This window comes from Nicotiana tabacum, chromosome 10 (genome assembly GCF_000715075.1).
Source record: "Nicotiana tabacum cultivar K326 chromosome 10, ASM71507v2, whole genome shotgun sequence".
Taxonomy (NCBI): Eukaryota; Viridiplantae; Streptophyta; class Magnoliopsida; order Solanales; family Solanaceae; genus Nicotiana; species Nicotiana tabacum.
In genome coordinates, this window is record NC_134089.1 from 10,081,027 (window position 1) to 10,106,841 (window position 25,815).

At 35.5% G+C, this 25,815-nt stretch overlaps 2 protein-coding genes across 12 annotated transcripts; one reads left to right on the plus strand and one right to left on the minus strand.

The window, feature by feature from the left end:
* Positions 1-362: 362 nt before the first annotated feature.
* LOC107784235 (uncharacterized) lies at positions 363-11,421 on the plus strand. Of its 11 annotated transcripts, none has more exons than XM_075222564.1 (10): positions 363-690; positions 774-894; positions 5,696-5,772; positions 6,766-7,240; positions 7,319-7,423; positions 7,623-7,826; positions 8,604-8,690; positions 8,782-8,904; positions 9,012-9,395; positions 11,187-11,421. In XM_075222564.1, exons 4-8 carry the CDS (start codon positions 7,028-7,030, stop codon positions 8,845-8,847), a joined length of 675 nt encoding a protein of 224 aa, XP_075078665.1. In that variant the 5' UTR covers positions 363-690; positions 774-894; positions 5,696-5,772; positions 6,766-7,027; the 3' UTR covers positions 8,848-8,904; positions 9,012-9,395; positions 11,187-11,421. The 11 variants fall into 11 exon arrangements, with proteins under 11 accessions (XP_075078665.1, XP_075078666.1, XP_075078661.1 ...); XM_075222560.1 differs by lacking the exon at positions 8,782-8,904 and adding an exon at positions 1,793-1,880 and having other exon boundaries at positions 364-690; XM_016605319.2 differs by lacking the exon at positions 8,782-8,904 and adding an exon at positions 2,696-2,901 and having other exon boundaries at positions 364-690.
* Positions 11,422-23,353: 11,932 nt separating this feature from the next.
* Positions 23,354-24,934, minus strand: LOC107824497 (alkane hydroxylase MAH1-like). The gene has a single exon (XM_016651275.2). The coding sequence runs from the start codon at positions 24,932-24,934 to the stop codon at positions 23,402-23,404; it is 1,533 nt and encodes a 510-aa protein (XP_016506761.1). The 3' UTR covers positions 23,354-23,401.
* Between the last annotated feature and the right edge of the window lie 881 nt (positions 24,935-25,815).

Sequence of the window (25,815 nt, forward strand, 5' to 3'; positions counted from 1 at the left end):
GACCTATAGTAACGGTATTTTCCGCAACGGTTATATAACCGTTACTAAAGACCCATGTAGCAACAGTTATAACCGTTCCAATAGAATATCAAATCAACCGGCACATTTTTGCAAGTAAACCGTTACATAAGTGAAATAACCGTCGCCATAGGGTGTTCTACTGCGACAGTTTTTGTAACCATAATAGTAGGATGACCTGTGGCTACGATTCTTTAAAAATGGGTCTATGGAGACGGTTCAATTTCCCTCCTAACTTTACCCAATTTTATTTTTATTTTCATTTTTTCCCTCCATTAACCAATCCCTAGACTTTTTTTTTAATTTCTAATAACAAAATAGATGGAGCCCACTCAGATGAACTATTTCCTAGAGCACATTGAACAGAACAACACTTTCCACTTTTCTCAACTATTAAACTATCAAATTAGAGAATACTCCCCCAAGCAAATCTGAAGATGCCCAAATTGCAAGGACTCAGCAAATTAATATGTCGACGGTCTCTTAATTCCAGCAAATAAATTGCAAGGACTCAGCAAATAGAGGACTCAGCAAGTAGTCGCCGACGAGACTCCCGTCCAGATATTCCGGTGCCATAACGGTCTGGCCGAGATTTGCTTTTTCGGAGCCTTTTTGATGTGGCCTTTTTGTACTCTACAACCAGAGACTCTTAATTTTTCCGTAGCTGCAAAGGTTATACTCATGGTGACTCTTAATTTTTTCTACAAGCTTATGGTAAGATACACTGATTCCCTTTGTATTTTTGATAAAATTAGTAGGTAAAACAACTTTGGTAGTAGTAGCGGTTGGAGAAGCTGCAAATTTGGTACGATAAGGGTAGAGACTTTGGCTCCTCATCTTAAAGCTATTATTGAAAAAGCTAAATTTTTGTCAAAGGTTAGTATTGTTGTCCGCTTTTCTAAGTAGAAACACTAGAAATTTTCTTCATTTTCATTTAGTAAATGTATTTAAATGGTTTGGATCCGGATAAATTTGAATGATTTACTTTTGTTTTATTTTGGTTTTAATTGTGGGTTTCTTCTTATTTGTTTAATTTTTTGTCTCTAAAGAGTAATAGAATTGCTGGGTTAATACCTAATTTATGGATATTCCTATGTGGTAAAAGGATTTTGGATGCCTAATTACTCTCCAGATTTTTTAATGGCTGAGATGTATTGTTAACAAGGACCAAATCTAATCTCATATTAAAACAAGTTACAAAATGTAAAGAAGCGCACGAGTGTTTGTGAAGATTATCCATCTTTGTGTAGTTTCTTGCTAAAATTATTCCAAGGGGAGCACATAGCCAAATAGGGGGTACCCACTCATTAATGATCCTAGCATTCGAAGTTGGCAACTTTTCAATCTTAATCCAAGTGACTTCACGCATTTGCTGAAATGGCAGCTTTAGCTGATAAATTACTCGCCCTCTTCTGTCAGCTCATTCAGCTGTGCTACATTTTTCTTGGTGCTTTAAGTTGTAACTGTAGCATGTTCCTCTTTCTATTTAGCTAAAGCTTTTTCATATTGGATGGACTAAGAAATACTACTGTCCTGGAAAATACTTATCACCCAGTGCATGTGCCGAAAATAATAAGTGCATGATATGTGTTTTTATATGTATTCTTACTTCAATTTATCAGTTTAGTGTGATAAATTAAGGCATTAGGTCCAGATAGTTTTTTATTGTATCATATTAGTTTCTGATACATGTAAGAGAAAGTAGCAGCTAGCTAACTTGTTGATGCCTTTTCTTTCCTTTTTAACTTAAAAGAGTCGAATCTCTTTCAAGCAGGTATTATGTATATGATTGAGGAAGCAGAGTGGGTGTAAATCAATTAAGTCACTCAATATTCATTAGGTCTCAGTTGCTTTTTTTCCAGGCAATGACCAACTATCTCTAGATTTACTCATTATGTCTGATCTGCATTATCTTTAAAAGATGTCAAATCTCTCTCCCTCTATCACTCAATGGGCATTTATACACGCATATGTCATTTCTTTTTAGGTGGAATATATCGATAACCCCTTGAACTCACATCCTTTCATTTTGGTCCTTGCATTTTAAGCTTTAAATTTTGTTAGAAATATCAAATTAATATGCTTTTTGTTTATTTGGTTAGTTTTGTTGATTTACTTTTATCGTATAGAATATCTATGGATAATGGTGATAAAAGTTGGATGAATCCCTGGAGTGAATGATTTTCTTGATAAGGCATTTGAATGAGCCGCCCAAGGAAATGAAATATTATGCCCTTGCAAAAAGTGCATGAATCGCTATTGGTATTATAGAAATGTGGTGGAGGATCATTTGGTTGTTCATGGATTTGTTGATGGTTATACCAAATGGGTTTTCCACGGGGAAGGATTTTCCTCGAGAAATACACCTCATCAAAGTAATGATGATGAAGGTTCTACCATGCGTGATGATATTGATGGACTACTTCATGATACATTTAGAAATATAGATGGTAAGGCAGGGGATGAAGAAGGAGTTGGGGAAAGACTATCTGAAGATGCAAAGAAGTTTTTCAAATTGCTGGAGGAAGGAAAACAAGAGTTATATCCGGGTTATGAAAATTCCAGTAAACTAAGTTTCACTATTCGATTGTACTTGCTTAATTACTTGCATGGGTTGAGTATTGTGGCTTTCTCTGATTTGTTATAGCTGATAAAAGAGGCATTTCCCTTTTCTCAGGTACCGGAATCTTTCAACAAGGCTAGAAACATGATAACAGATTTGGGTCTTCATTATGAAAAAATACATGCATGCCCTAATGATTGCATGTTATTTTGGAAAGAAAATGCGAATGTTGATAATTGCTCTATTTGTGGGTCTTCAAGATGGAAGAGTGCTGGTCCTTTGACTAAAGCAAGCTCTAAAATCCTTGCAAAGGTTTTAAGGTACTTTCCTTTAAAGCATAGGCTTCAAAGGATATTCATGTGTTCTGAAACGGCTGCTGCAATGAGATGGCATGCTAATGAACAACCCAATGATGGGAATATAAGACATCCTGCTGATGGGGAAGCTTGGAAGGCTTTTGATTCTTTGCACCCAGACTTCTCTAGAGATGCTCGAAATGTTAGATTGGGTCTTTCAAGTGATGGTTTCAACCCATTTCGGACCATGAGCATTTCCCATAGCACGTGACCTGTTATGTTAATGAACTATAATTTATCACCGTGGATTTGCGTGAAGCCAAAGTATATAATGTTGTCTATGTTCATTCCAGGTCCATCATCTCCAGGAAATGATATAGATGTGTACCTACGACCATTAATTGAAGAATTGAAGGAACTATGAGAAACTGGGATAGGCACATTTGATGCTGAAACCAACCAAACTTTACCGAATGTGTGCTGCCTTAATGTGGACAGTTAGTGACTTTCCAGCATTAGCAATGCTTTCAGGATGGAGAACTAAGGGGAGATTGGCATACCCCACTTGCAATTATGACACATGTTCTCAATATCTCAAACATAGTCATAAGATGTGTTACTTGGGCCATCAAAGATTTTTGCCTTGTGATCGTCCATTCCGACGAGATAAAAAGTCTTTTGATAGTAAGGAGGAGCATAGACCTGCACCTGCTCCATTGTCGGGTAAAGAAGAATTTGAAGAGCTTCTTGAATTCAACAATATCTTTGGAAAGAGAGCTAAAAAAGGCCTGGGAGTGATAAGGGTCCGTGGAAAAAGAGATCCATTTTTTTTGAATTGCCATATTGGGTGCATAACAAATTGAGGCGCAATCTTGATGTGATGCACATCGAGAAAAACATATGTGATAGTTTGCTTGGAACTTTATTAGAAATAGATGGGAAATCAAAGAATCATGAAAAATCTCGCTATGACTTACAAGAAATCAGGATACGAAAGGAACTACAACGAAGAATAAATAATGATGGAACTATAAGTTTGGCTAAATCTTGTTTCTACATGAAACCTAAAGAGAAAAGTTTGTTTTGTACTGTCATGAAAAATGCTAAATTACCAAAAGGTTGTGCTTCGAATATTTCAGAACGTGTGCAAGTAAAGGAGATGAAAATATCAGGGTACAAGAGTCATGACGCCCATTTTATAATGCATTACTTGCTTCAGGTTGCTATTAGAAAAGTGTTGCCCAAGAATGTTTCATTGGCCTTGATTAGGTTGAGAAATTTCTTTAGAGCTATATGTAGTAAGGTCATAAGGCGAAGAGATCTTGAAACAATACAGTCTGAAATTGTTAAAATAACATGTGAGCTTGAAAAGATTTTTCATCCAACATTTTTTGACATAATGCCACATTTGCCTATTCATTTGGTGAATGAAATTAAGCTTGGGGGTTTGGCTCATCTTCGTTGGATGTATCCCATTGAGAGGAACCTATGTAAGTACAAGGCATTTGTACGTAATCGATCTAGGCCAGAAGCGTCAATAGCAGAGAGGTTTTTGACTTACTTGATTTTTTGTTCGAGATATCTACATGATGGTGTGAAGACAAAATTTAGTAGGTACCAAACTGTAGATGATGAGTTCTCTCAAAATTTGTCACCTATATTCCCTAATATATGCCATCTAATTGGAAGTAAGAAAAAAATACTTTTCTCATGGATGCACAGTTATGTTTTGAAGCACATCGATATGCTCTGTTCAATACTAGAGATGAGCAAATGGAAAAGTTTATCGAGTAAGATAAATTATATTAATATTTATTTATTTTTATATAATTTTTTCTTTATTATATGATTAATCTTGAAATATTCTTGATTACAAGGAGCATAAGAATTTAATTGTTAATTATAGTAGATCAAATGCATGGGTAAGAGCGAGGGATCATAGTCGGGAATTCAACAATTGGTTTAAAGAGAAAGTTAAAAATATTGTATTGCCATATTATTTAAGATGGCTAGCCAAAGGACCTAATATGGTAGCCAAAAGATATACGGGATATTTTATTAATGGATACCGATTTCATACTAAAGAACGGGATTCCCGAGGCAAGACTCAAAATAGTGGAGTAACTTTATCGGAAATAACAGATAGTTTTGCTAGTGCTAGGGACCAAAATCCCATCGATGGTGAGGTTATCTATTATGGAGTGATTCAGGATATCATTGAGATTGATTATTGGGGTTGTTTCAGTGTTGTGCTATTTAGATGTGATTGGTTTTGTAATGAAATAGATGATTATGGGTTAACTCGGGTGTACTTCAATAGATTATGCAGTAGAGATGACCCTTTTGTGTTGGCATCACAAGTTTATCAAATTTTTTATGTGGAGGATCCAACTGAGAAAGATGTTTATTATGCGAGGAGCAAAGTACCTGTTGATTTGTATGATCTAGAGGAAGAGAACTGTCCTAATATTGGAGACACATTTTGGAGGGAACCTAATAATGACATTGGTTCCTCATCTAGATTACTTGATGTTGACATTAGATGGTCAAGAGATGATGTACCTGTTGATATCATTGATACTCCATCTAATGCACAAAATTCACATGATACAATGGTGGAAACATCGGAAGAGGAGGATGGGTTTGATGATACTGATTGGGACTGGATGGAAGCAGATGATTAAATAAGAAAATTTTGAAATTCTTTTAAGTATATACTTTTTGAGTGAGTGATAATGCCTTTTTTAATAAATATTTTATGATTATTTTTGTTTATTTCCTTTATAAAAATTGTTCTAATATGCTTCAATTTTTGCAGGATTTGAGAGAGATTTCGGATACTTTGTTCGGTTGTTGAGGCCCATCCCTTCTCCCACGTCCTCTTTGGTTTAGTTGGTAATTTCTATCCTCCATTAAATTATAGCTAATATGATATTTGTCGTCATTCTCACACGGAATGGCTCAGTTCATTCACATTGTTCATTCAACTGAATATTATAGCTGGTTTTTCCAGTTATTGATCTTGCCTCATCATCCACCTGTTGCAAATCCTTCCTAGTTTTCTTCATTGCACAATCATGCTCTTTGTGCGTATCAGTAGTAACTTGTTCTTAGCTGCTAAAATCTGATTTTTAAGACTTGTAGAATTATTTTTGGTTGGTGATTTATTTACCACTGCCCAAGCTTGATCTGTTGGGTGTTTAACAACCTGTGAGCCTGGTTCTTTGTGCGTATTAGTAGTAACTTGGCCAGTTTTCATATCCAACAATCCAGTGGTCTTAGGAATGACTTGCTCGATATACAAAGACCCAGATTCATCTATTTTTTCTTGCTGAAGACCAGCCTGCTCATTAGATTCAATCTGTTGTTGCACCCCTACTGACTTGCTGAGTGTATTAGCTTGATCTTCACACCCATTCAGCTTACTATTAGTTTGCAAAGCTGAATTCACAGCCTTGTAAATCCTCGCCAAAGCTGTAGTAACAGGGACATCACCTCACTTCAGCATTTCTTTCATTTCTTTGGATTGAAATTTAGTGTTGATTTATTGTGCCTCAGTTGCCACCTTAATGAAGACATCCTCCAAAGATGTGTCAGCCAAACCCCAAGATTGGGCAGTATACTTCTTCTTTGCAAGTTTAACTATTAAAAATACATTCGAAATTTTTGCCTCGTCTTTTGGCAGCTCAAATTTCTGGACAATTCTTGAATGGAAAGTTGTAATTGAGGCTTACAGTACTGTTAAATCTTTGTTCTTGAAGTTAAGGTCATATGATTAGATCTATCTGTTTGATTCACCTGAAATATACATTCTTCGAGCAGATTTTTGTTAGAAATGATATACTATGTTTGCTACTTTTGCTAACCTATATTGTGTTTGCTTTTCAGAATCTGAAAAATATTTGAATAGTCATGAATCAAGAAGGGTGCTCAAGCAAAAATAAGAAAATATCCAACCGCATTCCAGCTGGATCACTTGCATCTTTACGAAATCAAAGGGTTTTGTCATTGATAACAAAAAGAACCTTCCAATCTACAAGATCAAATGCAATTGAAGAACGACAATCAGAAGGTGGATTACCTTCATCTTTGCGAAACCAAAAGGTTTCGTCATTGACAATAAAAACAGCCTTGAAAGATCTAAGGTCAAATGCAAATGAAGAACGACAATCCGAAGGTGGATCTCAATTGCAAGAACAAGTCTAGCAAGTGCCACGGAATCGCACCTCTTCAGCAACACAAGGAGTACATGAACAAGTGCAACAAGGGAATATGGATTTCATCACTCCTGCATCACAGGGAGTACATGAACGATCTGATGATTCTACCACTCATGAAACAGTTGAACAATTTATGGAACAAGGCAAATATATATAAATTTTAATCATAAACTTAACTAAAAATAGTGATTAATGATTATCTTTGTTTTGTTATATTGCAGGCCCCTCCTCGCCAAAAAGAAAAAGAGGCCGTACTCAAATGCCAAGGGTTCATGGTAGAAAGGATTCTAAATGAGTATAATCAACCCGTTGGTCCTACTAAAGAGGTTGTAAAAGAGTTGGATAGCTTCCTCGGCACATTGGCAAGAAGTGGGACTTTTTGTCCTCTTAATGTATTTAATTGGAGGAAACTTGACACAAAAGATGATATATGGAAATATATCAAGATATGAAGTTCCCAATGTCCAATAAACATGGATGATATTTCTTATTTCTTACACTAACCCAATTGCACTAAATTTGTAGGAAAAATATGACATTCTTGACGAGGCGAAACCATGGGTTTTTGAATCAGTTTGTATTGCTTGGAGAAAGTATAAGAGTCAATTGAAGACAACTCACTTCACAGCCTATGAGAATGATGAGCTTCGAATGGAGAATAGACCAGTAGATATTCTGAAATTTTACTTTAAGGATATTCTTAAATATTGGAACTCCGATCCTCACAAGGTAATTACATCTAGAATCTCTTGTCTTGTTTTAACATAATTGTTTTTTGGTGTCTGAGTCAAAAGAATCAGAAGTAAAATAGTACCGAATCTGACCATTTGCTTTTCCCCAATCTTCCGCCCTGCCATGTTATGTTTGAAATGTTTCTATAGTAAATTAGTACTACTACTAGTCAGTTTGGTCGAGTAAGGGTTCTTCTTCTTCTTTTTCTTCAACATTACAACAACAGCTTTGAAGTTTCAACAGGTATGTTTTGCTTTTGCACTTTTTATTTTCATTCTTCTTCTTCTTCTTCTTCTTCTTATTCTTCTTCTTCTTCTTCTTCTTTTTCTTTTTCTTTTTCTTTTAAACGTCCAAAAAGTACCGAAATGCTAGCGAATATTTTTCAGAAAAATTCCAAGTTTCTGTCCAATTTCTGCCCAGATTTAAACAAGTAAATATGTCAGTCCACTGGAGATGCAGGTTTATACTAACCTGGGACCTCTTTCATAAGGTAGACAAGATAAATAACACAGTGAAAAAGGAATAACAAAACAAAATCAATTTCTTTTTAGTCAATAAAGAAGTGGAAATGTAAAGAAATTTCCAATAGGAACAAAAACTGGGCATCAGTGGTGACTGCAGTTGTTGTGAGATGTTCCACTAAATTGATAGGGTGGTTTATTATAAGAAGAGACTGTAAAAGAGAGTATGAAACACGGAGTCTCACTCTCTCCATTATAAGCTTTCCCAATTGCAGTAAATCAATCACCTATTGGTTGACTCATTTATTTGCAGAAAATGTTTGAAACCAATACAGAGAATAGAAATAAGTTAAAGTGTCCGCACACTGCTGGCAGAACACATTTTGCTTTAATTCGCGAGGTTTGATGTTTTATCTTTCTTTTTTTTTTTTAAATTATGAACTTGCTAACTTTATATGGAAAGATTCTTATACCTGTTTTCATATAACTAGGAAAAAAAGGAAATCTCTGATACTTCAGATACTGTATCAAGTAAGGACATATTTGTGGCTACATGAAAAAGAAAACTTGGCCGAGTATACAAAAGCTCATATGACAATACGATTAGTAAAATTGTACGAAATTTCTAATTTAAAGTTTGTCGTGCTTACTTATTTGTTCTTAATTATTGATTCAACTTTAGTTACTTAAAACGTATTTTTCTCGCATTTTTGGTTTGTAGGCTGAAATGGAGAGAATACAATCAACTCAGGAAAGTGAAGATGGCAGTCATTCAGATGACGCTTTTGCATCAGTCATGGGACCTGAACATCCAGGTCGCGTGAGATTGTATGGACGAGGTCTGATGAGAGGATGAAGTAGAAAATGGAGGAAATGGGAGAGAGGATGCAACAAAGAATGCATGAAAAGTTGAACGAACAAAAGGATGCCATGGAACAAAATATTACAATAAACGTCATCGCACGACTTCAGCTTCTGCACCCAGATTTGCGACTTGATCCTGACATGTTAAGGTTCAGTGCACGTTCACCTGTAGAAGCTTCCTCTACACAACAAGCTGCTGTTCAACTAAACAGTCTACCGTATACTGGTAGTAACAATCAAGGTCAGTACGTACCAAATGTTATACATCTTCTTCTCCTCCTTCCTTGCTTGGGATTTTGCTTGGTTCAAGGCAGAGGGGATATGAATTGCCATATTTTCCATTTTCACTAGGCAGTCCTTACGGCTGTATTATCATGTCTTTGTACAGTTATATTGACATTTATATCATATGTTTACTGTCTCTGCTATAATGTTATATCTGTTGCATGCAATATGTTTATGTATTATGTCTAAACTGATTGAAATTGGATCAGAGATCCACCTACCTAGTTGTTGTAGAAAGCTCCTTTTCTGCTACAGAGATTACATTGAAGTTCACATATCTCTTACACAAGTTAAGGCTTTACACTTTAGAGAGATAATATACATGGCTCTTACAAACTGAACAAACAACTTTCTTATAGTTTCTGATTTGTGGATTAGCATTTACAAATGCATATACGAGTTTTTGATCAGTTAAAGAAAAACATATGTAAAAGATTTGTGGATTAAGCATTTACAAATGCATATCCTAGGGCAAGCTTGTAATGAAGATTACATCATTGAAATGCATTGGCTACTTTTTTAAATAGCAAGTAGGTTATGGAAAGAAATTACGGTAGTAAATAGGATTCAAGATAGAAGAAAGAGAACCTTGTAATGAGAATCTTGGAATGGTAGATTTTCTGTAATTGTCTTTAGGCTTCCTGTGAATTATCACCACAAGATACAAATTTCTGCCAGGAATTTAAATTAGCAATATCTGAAAAGAAACAATAATAGGAATGAATTTATTTATGACTTACTTGAAGAAGGAACTGCGATGGTGGAAACGAGAAGGGAAAATCCCAAAAATATTTGTAAGAATAAGAATAGAAAATTAGAAGCCCTGTGCTCCATTTTTTTGTTGGAGTATTGTCTTATGACAGGATGAAGGTAGATCTGAGAACAGAGATAGCTAAAACTGCTGGCCTTTTATAAGGGGAGGATACTATTTTAATATTTACTTTCTTAAACAATTTCGCATTATGAAAATTAAAGTACTTTATGAGTTGTCACAAGGCATTTTCTTGATAGCAGGAAAACAAGTAGAAGAGGTTTTCAACTCCCAACATGATCTTTATATTGATGTCTAATATTTGCAAATACTGAATTTCGGTAGTTGAAATACTGGTGAAATATTGAAAAGCTTGTTTGAGAAGTATTTCGAGTGAAATAATCATTTTTACTTATAAAACTTAAAATTGTTCAGGAGATATTGTTCATATAATTTTTGTTCATTTTCAATTTTCGACTTAAGAATAATGAGGCTACCTTGTTAAACTTGCACATTTTGTTGTTGGAATCTTTTATATATGTTTCTCCTTAGACTTAAGAAATGGTTAGAAAATGTTTTGGAAATCTCAATTTGTTTAGTCTGTAGATTGAAGACATGATGGAAAGCTTTGGCGTAACTAGTAAAGTTGTTGCCTCTTGCAGAAATGCAGGGTAAGGCTGCGTATAGCGCTTAGTGCATCGAGCTGCCCTTTTTTGTAGATTGAAGAAATGCTATGAATAATGCTATATATCAAACCCTGGACATAAAAAGTAAATTCAATGTTTATTCTTAAGCAAAACAGGAGAAGTAAACATGGCTACAAGCCTACAACTAACTTGCTGCTATTGAAACTCATTTCTTAGTACACTGACTAAGAAAAGGTTTTTTGCACTCTGTAATAGTAGCTCTCTCTCTTTTTCATGGCAATTTGTGCTATGAGTATTCTTAGACCAGATTCTCTTGAAGGATAATAACTTTATTTATCCTTTTTTGTAGGTGGAGTAAATCAAGAAATGGATGATGAAGACGATGAAGAACTATACCTTACTTGAGATAATTTTGAATTGTTATAGATGAATGTTCTAGGAATCTTTTGTTACCAACATTTTTTGAAACTTATTTAACCTCTTGAAATGTACTATACTTATGCACTCATGGGGCAGAACATTTACTTTATGGATATTATTATTTGCTTGATGGATAATTTTATATTATTAATAGTTTCATTTTATGATGTATTTAAATTTTAATTTTATTATATGTATAAATTTTATTTATAATATGTGCTCTATTTTGGTTTTAATTGAACTGATACAATAGCCTACCTGAACCGTTGCAATAGGATACAAATGGTGTTCCAGTAGACAATGTAAACCATTGCAATAGGTCCCATAAACTATTCCAAAATGATCTACAAAACCGTTCCAAATACAAATATAACCGTTACGATAGCTTAAAGAAACCGTTGCTATATCTAACATAACCGTAGCAATATCTTACATAAGTATTGCTTTAAATAATATGGCAACGGTTAAGAACCGTGGTATAAACAATATAGTAACGGTTTTAAACCGTTCCAATTGAAAAAAAAAATCGTTCCAACAGAGAAGCGGAAAACCGTTGTGATAGACATATCTATTGTCCCGGCGATGCAAACTGTTGCAAGAACCGTTCCAGTAGACCTATGAGTACGCCGGCTGATGTAACGGGCGGTAAACTGTTCCAAAATCCCTACGGCAACGGTTTGGCAGTCTATGGGGATGGTTTTCCAACCATTACTATAGACCAATTTTTTAGTAGTGTGCTAACATATCAAATCAAGATCCACACGGACGACTCACATGCTACACAGACAACTCACATGCTATGGTATCAATATCTCACCGTCAGGCTCTCGGCCTTGCTCAGTCATTAACCTCCCTAGTCTCTCAGTCTCTCAGAAATCATAGAAATCATCCCAAACAGAAGTAAAACATGTATCAACAAGGAACAAAAAGATATGTAGGTATGATACGTAGTAAACGTCATGACTGATTACAAGACAACAAATAGTAGCTAAATCAACAAGTGCATGACCTCAACGAGTCCCAAAAGTGATATCATATGGCCTAAGCATGATTTTTAACATGAATTTCAGTCAAAATTTCCATAAAACGAAGGGATCATGTAGTTAACAGTAAGTTATTCGACTTTACATTCTCACGGAATAGACCAAGTCATAATCCCTTTAGTGCACGCCCACACGCCTATCACATAGCAAGTGCGTCACCTCCAAAATAATCACATGACACAAAAATCCAGGGTTTCGTACCCTAAGGACCAAATTTATAACTGCTACTTACCTCAGTGCGAGGCAAACTCTACTCTAAAATGCCCTTGCCTCGTGCGTCGGTCTGCGAATATCACGAATCTAGACACAAGCAGTACAATATAATTAATATAGGCTAAAGGGATCAAATCCACAAGAAAACTACTAAATTAGAGCCAAAAATCCAAAATTGGCTTAACCCAAACCGGTCTCACATCATAAAACCCGACAAAAGTCACAAAACCCGAAAGCCAATTCACTCACAAGTCTAACCATAATAAATTTATCAAAATCAGACACCATTTGGACCTCCAAATCCCCAAAATTCACTCTCCAATTCTTAAGCCTTAAATTACCAAATTTCACCTCAAAAACTCATCAACTAGATGTAAAATCAGTGAGTAAATACCATTATTGAAGATAAATAGGCACAAGGAGCTTACCTTAGTAATCACTTCAAAATCCACCTCAAATTCCTCCAAAATTCGATTCCAAAATATGAAAGTGGTGAAAAATCTCGAAGTCTCGTATTTATATGTTCTGCCCAAGATTTGTGCACATGCGGCCCTATATCCGCATCTACAGAACCACATCTACGGAAAAATTCCTACTTCTGCAAAAGTCACTTATCTAGCTGCCTCCACTCCTGCGATCACTGGACCACATCTGCGCTTATTGCAGGTGCATGAAATAAATCGCACATGCGGTTCACGCTTGCATTTGGGCCCTAGTGCGCGCTTCTGCGATCATTGAAGGTGTGGGAAGATCTTCGCACCTCCGGACTATGCATGTCTCATCCTTGGTCGCATCTGCGATTCTTGCCACGCTTCTGCGGACTCGCACCTGCATTGCCCACTCCGCAGGTGTAGTTACACCAGTAGCATCAACACTTCAGCTGCTTCATCAACTCAAAAATCAAGTCCGTTAACCACCAGAAATCACCTCGAGGCCTCCGGGACCTCAACCAAACATACCAACAAGTCTTATAACCCGATATGAACTTAGTCGAATCCTTAAATCACCTCAAATAATATGAACAACATGGATTACACTCGGATTCAAGCCTAATGAACTTCTAAATTTTCAAATTCTTCAAACGAAGTCGAAACCTATCAAACCATGTCCGATTGACCTCAAATATTGCACACACTTCATAAATAATACTATAAACCTACTCCAATTCCCGAAAATCAAATCCAACCCCGATATTAGAATTTCCACTACCGGTCAAATTCGCCAAAATTCCATCTTTCGCCTATTCAAGCCTAATTCTGCTACGGACCTCCAAATCATATTCCGAATGTTCTCCTAAGTCTAAAATTACCTAACGGAGCTAACGGAACCATCTAAATTCAAATACAAAGTTGTTTACACATAAGTCGATATCTAGTCGACTTTTTCCAACTTAAGCTTCCAATTAAAAGACTAAGTGTCTCAATTCACTCTGAAATTACTCCATACTCGAACCAATTATCCCGGTAAGTCATAATATAGTTGTAGAATACAAAAGAAGCAGGAAAACAGGGGAACATGGCTAAACTCTCGAAACGACCGTCCGAGTCGTTACAAGGATCCTGCTGAACTAGTCCCCAATAATAACCAATCTCTCTCTTGCCTGCTCAATTATTTGTTTGTATGAAGCCATATAAGCATTAAAATCTTGCAGCTGCATCTTCATAGCTTTTAGGTTGCACCAGACCTGTTGCATAGATGAGCAATCACAATTCTGAGTCCAAACATGCTGAACAATATTCTGGAATGTTGGAAGTTTCATGGAATTTGTGTATAGTCTAAGTAGTTTAGGATGTAATAATTTTTGCCCACCATATTTTATTAGGATAGGGGAATGATTAAAGACTGAAGTATTCAAGAAATTTGTCTCCTCGTGACCATATTGTTGTATTTATTGATAGTTCCCCAAAACCCAATCTATCTTGCTATATACTCTTGAACTAGTACCTTGTTTGTTTGTCCGAATGAAATGCCATCCTTTAGCTCTAAGAGGAGTAAACTGTAGAAAATCAATCACATCTTTGAATCCCTTTGCTTCAACAATGGTTACGTGGGACCCTATTCTATCCTCAGAAGATAGAACACTGTTCAAATCTCCACTAAGCAGCCATGGCAACTGAGCCTGCATATTTATCTGTTTAAGATCCCTCCATAAAATCTTCCTTTGATGACCATCATTATGGGCATATATGATACTTAGATATGTGGTAATTTGAGTTCTCGTATCCTCCACTAGACAATAGATATATTGATCTATAGTTTGAATAATCTGACGTTGTATATGTGCTCTCCATAGAATCCAAATTTGACCAATTACAGCACAAGGATAATTGTAGTAAACATTCCACCCCTAAGATATCTTTTTTGTATTTTTTAGCCATATGTTCTTTTACTGCGGTTTCAATGCACCCCATTATATCTACCTTATTTTAGACAGAAAGGTCTTTACCTCCTTCTACTTATGGTCCTGATTCAGGCCCCTAATATTCCAAGTGGCAATGATTATTTAGGGTTGTGATTTGGAGAGCATGTTGGACCTGGATCCTCCTGTTGCCCTCCTCTTCCCTCATACCTTAGCTCAACAGCTGCCTTCCTTTTATGGTTGCAAGCTAGCATTCCACTCACAGGATTGCAGCATGTGACATTCTGCAGGTTGACCCCTTCTTTAGTCTGACATGGCATATGAGTATTTTTCTTTACAGGCTCTATACTCTTCCTAACCATCTCAGTGCAATCAGGCACATAAGTAGGTTCTGCTTGCAGGGCTTCCTTCCTCTGTGGTTCTGGCTCTATTTCAGCATTTACTTCTGCTTTTTCACCATCCATGTTTGCTTCACGGTCCTAGCTATCTTCTTTGCTCTTCTTCTCTTCCTTCTTGGCTTTCCCCTTTCATGGTTGTCCTCCTTTTCATTACAGCTTTTGTTTTGCCAGCCGTCAAAAGAATCAAGAGCAAATTTCAAATAGTCATTATAGAACACAGGCCTCCAATCATATTCAATAGTCTAAACCATTGGGCCAAAATGTGATTCTATTTCCATCTGGGCTGAAAGAGGATATGCAACATCTACCTCCACAAGAACCCTAGCATAGGATATCTTCTCATAATAAGCAATAAATTTATCAGTGTATAGGGGCTTGCCCACCACACTAGCCATTTTGCGTAGAGCCTCAATCGATCAATATCCTACTATTAGCCCAGGGAATCTCACCCAAACTTGCATTATGCTTATTATGTTTTCGCTAAATGAGAAATCAATTTTCTATAGCCTTAGCAACATTGGTTTATCCTATATGTATATGGCCCTGACTGGAGAACTTGGTCCTTATCAGCTATGGTGTGAAATTTGAAGATTATCCCTCAAAATAGATTACTACTTGAGGTTTAGTAATAAAATTCCACACATTCAAAAAAAAAATTCTCCATAGCCTTTTCATAAGGATTTTCTCCAATTATGTACCCAATTAGAGAGGTTTTTCAATAATCTGCCTGAGATTGTAAATCCCCCTCATTCAGTAACAACTCGTTTACCATCTCTATCAATTGGAGGAACAAAAGACAAGGGTTTACCCATTTGCGAGCTGCGAATCCCTCGTACAATGTCAATTGCTGTAGGAGTTGGCATTCCCGATCCACTCGCTTCAGAGTACTCTAATAGCCGAGCTATCTGTATCGTTGTTCCTTCCACTTTGACAGGTTGAAGTTGCACATCACCTTCAGAACTATTAGTTTCATGAATTTCCTCTATCGAATGGTATTTCTGTGGCAGAAAGCTCTCAAATGTGAGTGGTGGTAATTCCTTTTGTATGCCATGTGCTGGAGTGATTAACTTTCCCGATTGTATAGTAGTGTCATGCACAGTTTTCCGGCGACGAGCCATCGTTTTCCGGTGACAATCGCATTCCTTGCTATTGTTCACCGAGATTGTACTCTTTTTCCCTCTCTCTAAAACAACCGTTCAAGAATGCGTATTTTAAGAATATTTATTATTTTTCAAAGGACTAGCTTGAAATGTTGGAAATGGACGACGTATAAGCGTTTGGGAAGATAGATGGATTATTGAAAAATACACACTAAGGGAATTAATAGAAGGGACATTTAATAGAGAAGATAATAATAAAAAAAATATTGATCCATATCATTAACAATAAAAATTGAAACCTCGAAGTTCTTTCATACAACCTCCCACCTATAATTTCTAATAACGCAATCATACATCCCATTCTATGACAATATTAATGATTCATTCTTGTGGAATGAAACAGAAGATGGGAACTTCACAACCAAATCCGCATACAACCTTTTCATCAAGCTCACATAAACAAATCATAATTCTGACAATTTTAATCATTTTTGGATATGGAAAGCACCATGTCATAAAAAAACTAAAACTTTTCTATGGCTATTAGTCCATCAACGATTCCCCACCGCAGCTATTCTAAGTCAAAGGAAAATAATAGAATCTAATAATTGCAAATATTGTGTGACAGAGGAGAACGTAAACCTTATATTTTTTCAATACCCTATGAACAGTTCTATATGGGGAGTCTTAAACATTTCAACCCCAACCTCAAACCAATTAGAATGGATAAAAAATACATGTACCTCTACTTTGAACATCAACCTACCCAATAACACAACAATACCCCTGTCAGTTATAACATCAATAATTCTTTGGCATATGGCTCAACCGTAACCACAACTACTTTAACAACTGTTCAAAATAAATCGACAGCCATAGAACTTTAACACACGCAATGGAATACCTTTACCTAACAAATCATAATTTCAAAAAACAAATATCTCCAGGATACCAACAAAGTGGAAACCAACCCCACCAGACATTTATAAACTTAATATAGATGGTGTATACCAAAAAAACTTCAGCGGAGGAGGAGCAAGAGGAATCATCAGAGATTCAGAAGGGAATTGGATTGATGGATTTTCTAGCCAAATAGTGGCCTCATCACCATTATAAGGAGAAATTATTGCCTTACTCAAGAGCTTGGAACTTGCTTTCACAAAAAAATGAACACTGATAATAGTGAAAACAGACTGCCAGGTATTACTCTCCCTACTACACCACAAATTTAACAACAAAGAAAATGTTAATTTTCTTCATGACTGCAAGTTTTTGCTCGATGCATGGGCCAGCGGGATGTTAAGCATGTCAACCGTGAAAGAAACCAAGTGGCGCACACACTGGCGCAGTATGGGAGCAACTGGAACTCACTTACTAAAGCTGAGTGCGAAGACTATTTCTTGAGTAAACCACCTTTAATTGTTTTCTCTATTAGGGACTGTATAGTTAACATCATTTCCGTGTTGTAATGAAACATCTTAATTTCTTGCTTAATAATAAATTCTCCTTTTAGCAAAAAAAAAAAAAAAATTCGACTTACGTTTTTATGTTGAACATGTTTGACCTTTCTTTTCTTGTCAGTATTAGTATCATTATACCAACAATAATAAAATAGGGACGACAAATAAACAAAGTTTATGTATTAGCGTGACATAAATAAGTAATAACTTCTCAAAGCATCCACCTTAAACTCTTGAAAGTATCCTGTTCGACCGGGCACAATTAATAAAAGTATATTGATATTTTAAAAAGAAATCAAGAAAATAGTGCTAAAAGAAACAAAAGGCAAGTCTCGACTACACATGTCACATGCTTAATTATTCCGAAAAAGGATCAAAATTGCTCATGTATTATCGAATATTTTTTAAAAGTGTCGTACATTATACTATTTGGTCGACTAAATCCTTATCGTAATACTTTCATTCGAGTTTGCCCTCATTTAAACGGTATGCCACGTGTCACTCTCAAATTCAATTAACCCATTAAAACTTAAAAGACCCGAATCCTCTCGTACCCATCCTGTTACCCGATCCTAAACCCCCAATAACCTAAAATAATTCCACTGGACATGACCCCCAACCCGCCTCCTCCCCAGCTCTCTTTCCTCTTCTCTTCTCTTCCTTTACCTGATCACACCAACGGTATGCCACGTGTCACTCCCAAATTCAATTAACCCATTAAAACTTAAAAGACCCGAATCCTCTCGTACCCACCCTGTTACCCGATCCTAAACCCCCAATAACCTAAAATAATTCCACTGGACATGACCCCCAACCCGCCTCCTCCCCAACTCTCTTTCCTCTTCTCTTCTCTTCCTTTACCTGATCACACCAAAACTATCGGAAATCATGGAAGCTCATCGGAAAATTCCTTCGGGCTGCACTAACGTCAACAATACCCCCCCCCCCCCCAATCCATTTCACTTTCCTGTGCTGGGTGCCAATAACGTCTAATAAATAATTTGCGAAGTGACAATTTCATTGAAAGCTTTCAATTTTTCCTTATTCACAAACCTACGTTTCTTCCATAAGAACAGAGAAAAGGAAATGTAATTCGCTTAATATTAAACCTACAGTGTATTTGTAATGCTTATTGCAAACAATTGACAGAATTGTGAGAATCCAAGACGAACTATATGAGCACTCCATGGAATGTGCCAATAGGGCTATCAATAGTCCATAAATATTGAATAATAGATTTGTTAATTTTTATGTATGAAGAAGGTGCCATCATACAAAGAAGAGAAATGATCTTTTTTTTTTTTGGCATATAATCTCATAGCCATTTGGATATCTTTCCAAAAGTATAGGACAAGAGCAACACAAACTGGGTTAAACCTTACCTTACTAATCCTATCGAGACATAAAATAGTCTCACCTACTAGCATACATGCAAAAAGTAAGAACTAGAAAGTGCCAAATATTCTATGATCATCACAGAGTTTATAACATACTCTGTGATGATATTACAAATGACTATACTAATAAAGTGATAGAATAAAATGTAGTAGGAACTAAAGTCTTGTCCCTTCTTGCCCAAATTTGTAACTTCTTCAAGTTGTAGTTCTTTGTCATCTTCATCAAACCTCTTTAAATGTCTTCAAAATTCATGCTTTCTTTTTGGAACGGTTGGACTTTGTAGATATAGTTGGGACAGCCCCTTTTTGCTTTACTACTCACATTGGGAGTTGCCTAAAGTGAAATGATCTTTAGAGCTCTAATACCAAATTAAAAGATTTCGGTGGAATGACCCAACGAAGTGAATTATAAGTATCTATATTACAATCGGTGGAACGTCTCTTTTTTTTTTTTTTTTTTTGGAATCGAGCGAGATGATATGCTGAAACGGGTGCTAGCTTGAAAACCGCCGCAGAACGAAGCAACGCTGTCGGTTGAGGCCAAAGATATATGTGTGGAAATATAACCAAATCAAAGTGGAAACATGACATATTATAGTAAATTTAATTTCCTATAAATCCTCCAAATAGATGCAGAATATTATCTAACAATGTGTTTACCTCGAAAATACTAGTAACAATTAAATTAGATTTGTGGTTTTAAAGATATGTGATTTAGCTCAATACCAATTAAAAATTAAAAATATGAAGTAGAAATAAAAGAGATAAGTGAATCAAATCAATATAACTCAGCAGCGGTGACCTTGAGCTTAGTGACCTCGAGGTGGGTTTAGAATAATAAGAACAATTAAGCAAGAAAAGTAAAGTAAGAGCAGTAGAGCTGCAGGACAATTCTGATGAACAATAGGTAAAAAGTAGAGAGTGTATTGTTTTCTCAATGATTAGATAATATTACAAAATGATTGGGGTCCCCTTTATATAATAGGGGAATCCTAAATAAAGTATATTTCTATTTACAGTAAGGTATATTCTTAATACAACTATCTAACCGCCTATTACGGAATTGTACACTTTTATTTCGGTATTTGCGCCATGATCTTGGGGACGTGGAAGGAATCCAGCTCATTCTGTTACAAATCCATAACGGTACAATTTCGAGGTGGAGCATACTTAACTTCGGTGCCTATTGCACTTTGATCCCCGGGCATTGCATCATATCTTCGAGCTCGGATCTGATCCATCGGGCTCGAACTCGACCTCGCCTAAGCCCGGGCTTAAGATAGACCCTCGAGCCTATAAATCGGACGCATATGATTTTGACCGTACTCATCGGGCTTGCTCCTAGTCTATTTCGATCTCGCTCTTAAAGTGACCCTCGAGCCCACAAAATTGGGTAGCCCCGATTTCTACCGTATACACAATGTCCAAAGACGTCAGTCGTTGAAGGTGAGATGATCTCTTCGAGTTTATTTCTCAAGTAATTTAATTAACAAATATTTCTTTGTTAATTAGTTAGCTTGTTTTCTAGAACATGTAGCTATGGATAATAAGAAGACAGAAGGCTAGCTGTTGAAGAAGATAGGAAGTGAAGAAGATTGGTGCTCTACGTGTTGAAGGAAGAAGTGACTTATGTACTTTAAATAATGTTGAAGGATATTATTAATTAAAGTTTAATTTTGGCATTTTCATTGAAAAAATTTACTCTGTTGATTTTTAAATGTTTTATAGTTAAATGATATTAGTTATACTGATTTTAGTTATATAACTCCTTTAAAAAGTAAGGTGGCAATAGATTCGGGGGATTTGCGTCTATACTCGCTTTTTGGGTCACATTTTAATTTATATCTGCTTTGCAAAAAAAAAATTGCAAGCATATCCACTTTTCGCGTAAACTTAAAGTATACGGGCCTGAAGTAACAAAGACAATCACACAAATTTCAGCATGACCTGAAGTTGTTTGTAATTGCTGAACTTAAGCATTCTACTAGCTAAAATTTTGTTCTCTATTTGCTGAACTTAAGCATGTTTTAGCTGAAGTTTTGTCCTGGATTCATTAGTTTTGTCGTAAAGCTTTTTCAAAAGCTCCAGCAGAAGATGCTGAAGTTATTTAGTTCATTTGCAAAAATTTCAGCACTAAATAAGCTGAAGTTTTTTTGTCCTGGATTCATTAGTTTTGTCGTAAAACTTTTTCAAAAATTCAGCAGAAGATGCTGAAGTTATTTAGTTCATTTATAAAAACTTCCGCACTAAATAAGCTGAAGTTTTTTTTATCCTGGATTCATTAGTTTTGTCGTAAAGCTTTTTCAAAAATTTCAGCAGAAGATGCTGAAGTTATTTAGTTCATTTGTAAAAACTTCAGCACTATATAAGCTAAAGTGTTTGAAAAAGCTTTCTAACATACTAGATAAATAATCACCTTATTCTTTCATAGTATATTACTATTATAAAATAATCAGATTGCTGACAATATCTAAATCATAAATTTTTGAAACAATAAACGTGAAAAGCACAGAGAAAAATCGCTCACCCCAAGCATTGTAATGTAAGCATCTGCACAAATACAAATGATGAAGCGAAGTATTACATTATCAAAAACAAGATGTTCTAAGAGACTAACAAAGAAATGAGGAAGAAAGGAGCGCACAGGTAGCACGAAGAAGGAGACGCCTGAAGTTGTAAAAATTAGGGTATATGTTAAATAATTTTAAAAATATGGGTATAAGTTAAATGGGGGCGATCAAATAGGGCGCCCGTGCAATTTTTATATTCTACTTTCATTGTCAAACACATCGAGTATGTAATAATTATATAATGGATTTACGTTATATATATTGATCGTGTAAATATTTTCTTAACACTATTTGCAATTTTAACCTGTAATAGTATGTTAGTAATCATTTTTACTAAATTATCGATTAATATTTATTTATGGGGTTTTTATATAATTACCTAATAAGTGACATATCATGTAATGAGCAAAGTTAAACTCTTTTACAAGAAAACCAATTTTAGGTATTAAATCAGGTTATAAAGCAAACCATAAAGGTTCATATCAATTAATAATTACAGACACTCGAAGTTTACACCAAAACAAATAATTTAACTTTAGCATAAAAAATTAAACTGATAATTGCATCGGGATTAGGTTTGGTTTATTGCCTTCAACATCTATATTGTGTAGGGGTACTTACTGCTAATAATGCACATAACGTAACGTAATAAAGTTACAGATCATGTGGCTTTTTATCAAACTATAATCGAGGGTAATAATATAATATTCCAAGAAATTAATTGCAGGGATACTTTTTGTTTTTTTCAATCTTTTCGTAAAGAGTAACTTCTTGGATCTGACTATTTATATGTCTTTCTTTTGCCTATGCAACGTATTCGTTCTTCCAGCATATACTAAAAAGAATTCTGACTATTATATACTTTCTGTTGTTTTCACACGGATTAAGAAATTCATCTTTTAACATTAATTAATAATAAAATTGACCATATTAACCTTTATTATCTCTTCACATAAATACTCCTAATATATATTCCAATATTATTTACTCCAGGGGCAATATAGAAAAAAATAATTAATTCATTCTTAAAATCTAGAAAAATCACTTATTTTGGACCACAAAAAAAGGCCAAAAAAATACTTATTATGGATCAGAGGAAATATTAACTTGAGGCTAGTACAGAAATTCACAAACCTCAAATTCCGCAATTTTATCATACAACACACCCCATTATTTTAATTAATAAAGGTAACATTATAACTTGAGTATTCACGGGGATGGATCGAGCCCTCCTATAATGTGATGATAGTGTGTCAATGTGAATGCTCGTAGTACTGATAGAACAATACCAATATAATTTTCCCAATGAATATTCATCTCATGCTTATGAAATATGTTACTTAACATCTCATATAACAAGCTAATTCAGTTTGAAATTGTACATAACAACTGAAACGTAAAAGACTTGAGGACTTATTGTTTCATTCCACCAAAAGTTATTTAAGTTTACATTACTAACATTTGGAAAATACACTTACTTTATCCTTTTGAGTTTTGTGCTAGTGACATTCCCATTATTTGAACATAAAACACAAGTAACATTATAGCTCGAGTATTCATGAGACTGGACTATATCCTTCCACATAGAGATAAATATAAAAGTACTATGCCCACTTCCTCTTAACTCTAACTTTAAAGCCATGTTTCATGTAGAGCATAACGGAGACATTAGGGTAAACAACATGACCTTTCACCATTTCAATTTGGTAATTATGGATGATAGTAGCAACTACTACTTTCATTTGAGTGAAAGCTGCTTCTTTTCCTAAGCATGTTCTTGGTCCTGCATTGAAAGAAAAGAACTTGTAAGATGGCTCATAGTTAATCGTTCCACGGTCTGAAATCCATCTGTGTGGCTTGAATTCCGAGGCATCCTTTCCCCAGATGGATTCCATCCTTCCCATTGCATATAAAGGAATCATCACTCTCATATTAGGATGAACATGGTGGCCACTAGGGAGAATATCAGGTTCTAGTGGAGTCTTATGCTGAAATGCGACAGGGGGATATAGCCTCAGTGATTCACACAATGCAGCGTGTAAATAAATCACATTTTTCAACTCATCAGCCGTAAAAAGCCTCCATTTTTCAGCTTCTTCTGGTGGGATAATAGCCCTAAGTTCTTCCCTTATATTCTTCTCAACCTCAGGATGTGTGGACACCAACCAAATGAACCACGTAAGGCCTGAGCTAACCGTGTCATGCCCGGCGAACATGAAGTTTAAAAAGGTATCCCTTAAGAACTTGTCAAACTTCAACCCTGATGTTCTTTCTCCATCGTTGATTATGTATGGTGTTAATAAATCAAAACCCTCTTCGTTTTCCTTACATTTTTCAACTCTACTCAATTCTTCGCGCTTCATCAATATATACTCACCTATAACACGATCAAGAACATCCGAAGCTTTTCTTAGTTGCATTTCAGGCCCAACTCCTAGCCATTTTTGCAACTTCCAAATACTTTCTGGCAATAAATATCGGATGGATACAACATATTTAGCATCATCCATGGCTTTCAAGAAGGGAACTTCCGGGAATTCAAGAGAGAGGCAACAAGATTCAAATCCTGTGAGTAATTTACACGTCGTATCAAAGGTGAATCTCTTGAAAACATCTTGCAAATCAACAATTCTATCTTCTTTAGCAATGAGCTCAAGGATTGGAATCAAGCCATTTTTTACCTTGTCCAAGCTGATTTTCGTCAAACACTTGTGGAATCTCTGATGAGTGATCAATGCTCTAGCAAGTTTCCTTTGATTCTTCCACAGATCCATGTCAGAACTAAAAATTCCATCACCTAGAACATCAAAAATCTTCCTGAGTTCGCGCCCCTTTGGAAAATTTGTAAAATTTGCACTCATAATATACTGTACATTTGCAGGATCCACTGTACCAAGAATGTCCATATTAGTAAACCAAAGACCTTTCAGCAAGAAAGTACCCCTAGTTCTTGAAAGAACCTCTACACTCCTTTCATGAATTCTATGTATATGGAAAACAAGGCTTGGAAACATCCCAAGAAATGGCCAGTTCCATATAAAGCTACTTCTGCCTTGGAAAGCCAAGACAAAAAAGCAAAAGATTGCTACAAAAATCTCAAAGTACCCTATTGTGGCCAATAGAGAAATAATAGCCATATCTTGCCTATAGTGTTTACTCTCCTTGGTGCTTTATTTCATGCTTTACATTTATACGGACAAACACTCTAGTCTATTTATAGGGTCTCATGATGTGAATATGATGCATAGCTAGTGGCAGAGTTAGTGTACATAAGAAAATCCTAGGGGCAGCCAGTGCACAAAACAAGGGTTAGGAAGGGTCACACCCTAAGGGATATGACGTAGGCAGTCTACCCTGATGCAAACATCATTGCCTGATTCCACGGCTTGAACCTGTGATGTATAAGTCACACAGAAACAACTTGACCGTTGCTTCAAGGCTCATATAAGAAAATACTAAAAAAATTAAAAAGTATTACACTCTGAACCCCTTATTTCCAAATTACAACAAGTTCAATGGTTAAAAATTGAATACTGAACCATTAAGCTAAAATGATGGATGCATAGCATAACCATTATTTTATGTTTTAGATTTATTGCCTATTTGGCCAAGCTTCTCCAAGCTTAAAAGTATTTTTTTTTTAAAATGTACTTTTTTCCCAAAGTTAAAGTATTTGGCCAAGCTTTTAGAAGAAGAAAAATGCTTTTGAGTAGAAGCATAAGCACTTTTGGAGAAGCAAAAAAAATTGTTTTTTCGCAGAAGCACTTTTTTGAGAAGCATTTTTTAGAAAAATACACTTAGAAGCAGTTTTTAAAAGTTTGATAAAATACTAATTGCTGCTCAGAGTTTTTAAAAGTTTGGTCAAACACTATTAGAGCCCGTTTGGCTTAGCTGATTTAGAGTAGCTGATAAGCATTAGGTGCTGAAAAGCACTTTTAAGTGCTGAAACTGATTTAAAAAATAAGCAGTTATATGTTTGGATAAAAGTGCTGAACTTAATAATATGCACCTGAAGAAC

What these genes read in the sequence shown, in the direction of transcription:
- LOC107784235 (XM_016605317.2), top strand. Translation starts at nt 3,758, where the DNA reads ATGCACATCGAGAAAAACATATGTGATAGTTTGCTTGGAACTTTATTA.
- LOC107824497 (XM_016651275.2), bottom strand. Translation starts at nt 24,934, where the DNA reads ATGGCTATTATTTCTCTATTGGCCACAATAGGGTACTTTGAGATTTTT.